General features: G+C 34.8%; 1 protein-coding gene across 1 annotated transcript; it reads right to left on the bottom strand.

Annotated features, from left to right (window-relative positions):
* Positions 1-164: 164 nt before the first annotated feature.
* LOAG_12295 (inositol polyphosphate kinase) lies at positions 165-3,786 on the bottom strand. The gene is made up of 7 exons (XM_020448516.1): positions 3,569-3,786; positions 3,175-3,327; positions 2,748-2,820; positions 2,443-2,635; positions 2,156-2,332; positions 1,808-1,978; positions 165-1,566 (listed from the first exon to the last, which is right to left on the bottom strand). Exons 1-7 carry the CDS (start codon positions 3,678-3,680, stop codon positions 1,543-1,545), a joined length of 903 nt encoding a protein of 300 aa, XP_020301347.1. The 5' UTR covers positions 3,681-3,786; the 3' UTR covers positions 165-1,542.
* Between the last annotated feature and the right edge of the window lie 1,570 nt (positions 3,787-5,356).

A 5,356-nucleotide genomic window follows, 5' to 3' on the forward strand; every position in this document is an offset into this window, starting at 1 on the left:
CTCATTAGATCTTGTTACGATGTTTAATGTAAACCATTCCCATCTTTTAACATATATAATCCTCAATTTTGAATAGGAGGGGATAGACTGATTAGCTTGATAATTCCTCTCGCAATATTCCTCGGACTTGTATCTACAATACTTCCTCGATATTCACTCTTAATCACATATTGGAAATCGTTCCATGCTACTTGACATACGGATTATAATAAAACTTTCAACTGGCCGTACATTCACAATACAATCCGCTACGCGATAGAAATGTACGTAAGTCAAACTTTAAAAATATTAACCCCCTTTTTTCAATTAACAAAATAGAGTTATATCGCGATAAAAAAAATTTCCACGATAAACGTATCGATTGTTTCTCGTGTGAAATTATGCTACAAAATCTATAATTTTGTAAAATAAGAGATTTGTTGAAAAGAAAATAATAAACACACTGGCAGAGAGGAAAAAAAAAAAGAAAGGTAAGGCTATTTACGGGAAAAGTAGAGGCTTTCAATTAAAACAGTGGTAAGCTCTTTTGGATAGTTACAGCACTATTCCAGAAAATAATTTTTAATATTGAACAATGTGAGATATAGATTGCTCGGATGCACTTTGACAACCAAAAGCTCAACTTGGAAAGGCGTAATGCAGGAGCATTAGTCTCAAATTGAAATCGATTCTAGTTTTTGGAAATCAAAAATGCAAAAAATTATTTTTAAAAAGAGGAGTGATGGTTTCGGGAACATCAGAATGGTGCAAAACGTATTGTAACATTAACGAGAAAAGAAAACATAAATCAACATTTCCCACTGAATAACGTGATGATTACCCCAGCAATAGAATAATTTGAGGGCACTGGGAAAACTGTACACAGGCTTAAAAAGGTCTCCAACAAATCTGCACAGTTTCCGGGAACTTTTCAGCACTCAGAACATAACAAGAGTTGAAGATGAAAAATACAAGTGAATGTCCATCATCAGAGAAATAATAGTAGTGCGAAAACAGCAAAGAAAATGGCGAATTATTAGCAGAAAATTAATTCGCAAACTGTTTGCAGCTAATAACCCAGTGCATCATCCGCATGCAACAGGAACATGTAGCAATATAGTGCATCTCCACATGCAAAAAATATAGGAGATCCAGGATGACATTATTTCAAGATATTCGCTAGTTAGAGTGTTAGTGAAAAGAACACATAATATTGAAAAGTAAGATATCTATGTGATATTTCCCGATAAATGATAAGCCACATATAAAATGACTGAGGTAAATAGTATGTTATTTTGGACGTTTTACTATTTAAAGATGTATAAAAGGAACCCATACATAAACAAAATAGTGGAATAGTCTAATTTTTCCACATTCGACAAGAAAAATCCTATTTGTTCGAGAACTCAATGTATGTTCGATATCGTCCTGTACATCTCAAGAGAATTTTATAAAGACCGTTAGATGTCGAGCCTGAATGGATTTTCATTTGCACTACAAAAACCAAGAACTCTGCAAAGTATGATGAACAAAATTCTGAATTTCCAAAATCATCCGAATAAGTCATAAAACCAGTTCTTCCATAATCTGAAAAACTCAATAATTATAATTTCGCGCCAATAAAATACGATCCGAATCGACAACTAAAGTAAGCAAAAACCAAAATAATAATTACAATGCATATAGCTATGCTTATAGTACAAATGTACAATGTCTATATTAGAAAAAATGGGAGCGAAATAAAATTTAAGACGGCCTTCTCATTTAATAAGAAGTATCACTCTTCGTAAATATTAGAAGTTTTAAAAATCTGCTAAAACCAAAATACCTCAATAAGATTGTCGAGTCCTACAAAATAGCCATCTTCATGATTACCAAAAACCCATTCTCGCCTATGGTTTACTGAGTCTATTTCCACCGGAATCGATTTCGCAAAATCAATCATCCATACATTAGCAAATGTTGCATCATACATCAATAGTAACGAACTGCCAATAACCTGTAGTAATATATCAGTTTCCATAAAAAAGAAACTACCAAACACCTAAATGAAACTCAGGTTCAGTGATCAAGGCATTGATCATCAAGGCATTGGGGGTCACGACCTTCGCATCTTATTTCGAAAATGTGTTTTCAACTACATAATGCAAAGCTAACGAAAGCAAAAATTTCTAACTTCATGAGTTCGGAAAAACTGTGATTTTTGAACAGCTTCTCGTAATCTTTTCAGGCGTTGCAAAATATGAAAACCAGTTGTTGATATGTGTTGGTCGAAAAATTTCAGTAACGTTCCACTGACATCTTTATGTGTTTTAACTTTCTTGAAGCTTTTTTGCAAAACCCCACCTGGCATCTAAAAAATATATCTTTTAAAACAAAGTCGCAAGTTGCAAAACATCTCGTCTAGAACAGCTTATTTCCCTAAAATTTACGGAACGTCTCATCACATCAGCGCAAACTAACTTTAGCAGCTTCAATCCTACAACCCAGTGTTGTTGTAGAACTTTCTTTCTCTCGAAATTGCATGTAACGCATTTTTGTTATAGCTTTAGCAGCATGTTCCTCCTCTGTAGGTTCGTAGGGATCCAATGACATCATTTTTTCATATAAATCGTTTCGTACAGTCTTATTGTTAACCTCAGATTCCAAAAATGTTCTGAAAGTATTTAATATTGCACTGATAAGGAACGTCTTCGCATAAACAAAGATATGCCATAAAGAAATTGACAAATTGAATAAATGCATTACGATCGCTCTCAACATTTTACCTGATCCCCATCTTGATATCCATTATCGCGGGTTCATCGAAGAGAGCTGTAAGATCTTCGATTTCGATAAAAGCTGTAATACCATATGATTTGTACATTGAACAAAAAAAAAATCGCATTCTGAAATCAATGAACGTTTCACAAGCACATCTGTCACTGCGGTATGAAAAAGCCAGTCAGCCAGTTATACGCCAAACTGCCTCACTATCAAATAGTCGCCATTCAAAAAAAAGTTTATTTCAAAAATACCTATGAAGTGTGGAAACCATGATGAAAAATTCTATAACGAGAAAGACAGAACAAAGAAATAAGATTCGAAATTTAGTCAATAATACAGCCTATCATCTATCTCCCTTCAAACTTGAATGAGCAAAATCTTTTTTTTTGTTGAAAAGAGGAAAATGCAAGTGAACATCTTAGAACTAACAATCATTTTCATATTCGACTTCTCTATAATACCGAGGTACGAAAGCTTCCAGAGCAGGATCGTTCATTAACGCACGATATGCATTACCTTCGTTGGAACCGCTATACGATCGTTTCTTCCACAATGTTTTGTCAGTCGCAGGAACTATTGTTCCTGCAAATTTAAAGAGGACCACTAATTAGGATGGCGTAGTTATGGGTAAAATAACTCCCAAAATTAAGACAGCAGGATAACATATTCGATGAATCGATAAGATAATCTGGATGATAAGACAGCAGTACAATAATAAGAGGTATTGAAAAACGTGAGCGTAGGAAAGAAACGTATAATAATACAGTAACCACACAAGATGCAAGCAAGACGGAAGAAGAAGAAGCAAAGAAGCAGACCCAACCTTCGTGTCCGGACAGCTGCACCCACTTCTTCAGTCTCTCTTTTACCCAACAATCCAGCGATAGTGCTGTTATTGTCGTTGTATCCGCCGATTCCTGAATTGAATTCTTCATCTCGAAGCTCGTCGAAATATCCCATGCACCACGTCATCCCTCTGAATCATTCTCGATCATTTCTTCCCATATCGCAAATTGAATTCCTGCCGCCTTATTCTAAATCTCTCTGTTACTACATTATTTCGCGAAAAATGTTAATCTTCGCTTCCTCTCAAGAAACTGCACTATCTCCTCTCGGTGAGTTAAAGTTGTCTCCCTGATTTCCTTATGGCTTTTTGAATTGAGTAGTAGATTAGCTAATTAGTAAACGATAATATGGATGCATTTCTCGAGCACTCTTACATTCGAGTGATCATTACGACTATGGTCACTACGATCGAAAATGAATGAACAGAAATTCAAAAAAGCGATTGAACATTTTGGCCCATGTTGCCGATTTTCTTCAACCGCGGTAAGGACTGAGGGTTCTTTCTGCCGCTTTAGTTGATAGTACCTCAAACTCGGGTAATTAAAGCTTTATAGCGACAAATCTATCAATACAACAACGAACACGCAATTACGACCTCGACATAACAAATTAATGACGAAAACATCAACAATAAAGAAGAGTAAATACGCCCGATATTCTCTAACCAACCGACAACGCGTTTTTCAAAGTGATTTGGCGTTCAGGACCTTCCGCTTCCTCAAGTGGAAGAGTCCCTGTACCGTTTTATGATTACAAGAATTAGCTTCCTTATGGAGGGCGCATTGGTATAGGGTTAAAACGACATGAGCCTATACAACAAAAACGTCTGGCTTTCAACAAAGGGGATTATTGTTCCTTTGTTTCCACTCGCGATATCAGCGACAGCCCAATATACATAATTGGATATTCGAGACATTTTTAAAAAATGTTTAATCCTATATATTTTTTGGTTTCTAAGATATATCCATATGTATATAATGTATTCATTTACCTAACTTTTCAGTTGTGATGGCTTATTTATGCACTTACTCCTTCATTCATTACCTTATCTATCAATGATTATGCATGTATTTCTCGTATTACCAAAAAAGATACTGCTGAAGGAGATGACATCTTCGATTTTGCTCAGTTTTGGTTATTTTGTGAAGTGCCTCATCCGTTGCTATATCATTACAGGGTGTAATGTCAAACTTTCTGATTTGATCCTTATATTTGCATTACCAGTTATCATTTATTCGAAAAGAGAAATGGAAGCATTACCAATTTCTCCTGATCGAATATACAAATATGGAAATTTTTATAAAGTAAACTTACAAAGTCTGATAATTGACTGCTTATATAATAAAAGCCAATGGTTCAGGATTATGAAGGGAGCACAGGAACCAAAAGAGAAAGTATTAGTAAGGCTTGAAAAAGTCATTAATGGATGCTTGCATTGAATTTTTATAAAGTAAACTTACAAAAGTCAACTTCTTAATTGCATATTCCTGCATTTCCACGATTGCAGCAGCTATTTTACCCTCATTTCTACTTCTTGTTATTATATAAAATACGAATAAGTTTCACCTTTTATAGATCCCGAGTTACTGTAATCAATTAATTCATTAATGATTCCACTGAATAGCGTTTTAGGACTGGAACTAAACTTGAATAGGTTTTTGGTATAGTGAAAGTCCACTATGGTCCCATTTAGGGTTATTTACAGGTTGTTCATAGTCTAAGAGAACGTGAGTAGCATGTCATTTTTGAAAGAACACTAAAAGTG

The sequence above is a fragment of the Loa loa genome (assembly GCF_000183805.2).
Source record: "Loa loa unplaced genomic scaffold supercont3.148, whole genome shotgun sequence".
NCBI lineage: Eukaryota > Metazoa > Nematoda > Chromadorea > Rhabditida > Onchocercidae > Loa > Loa loa.

Bases quoted from the DNA above. Each gene is read 5' to 3' on its own strand.
- LOAG_12295 (XM_020448516.1), bottom strand. From the start codon at position 3,680: ATGAAGAATTCAATTCAGGAATCGGCGGATACAACGACAATAACAGCA. The intron at 2,636-2,747 runs GTAAAATGTTGA...AAATACTTTCAG, and splicing joins GATATCAAGATGGGGATCAG to AACATTTTTGGAATCTGAGG. The intron at 1,567-1,807 runs GTATTTTGGTTT...TGAGTTTTTCAG, and splicing joins GACTCGACAATCTTATTGAG to ATTATGGAAGAACTGGTTTT.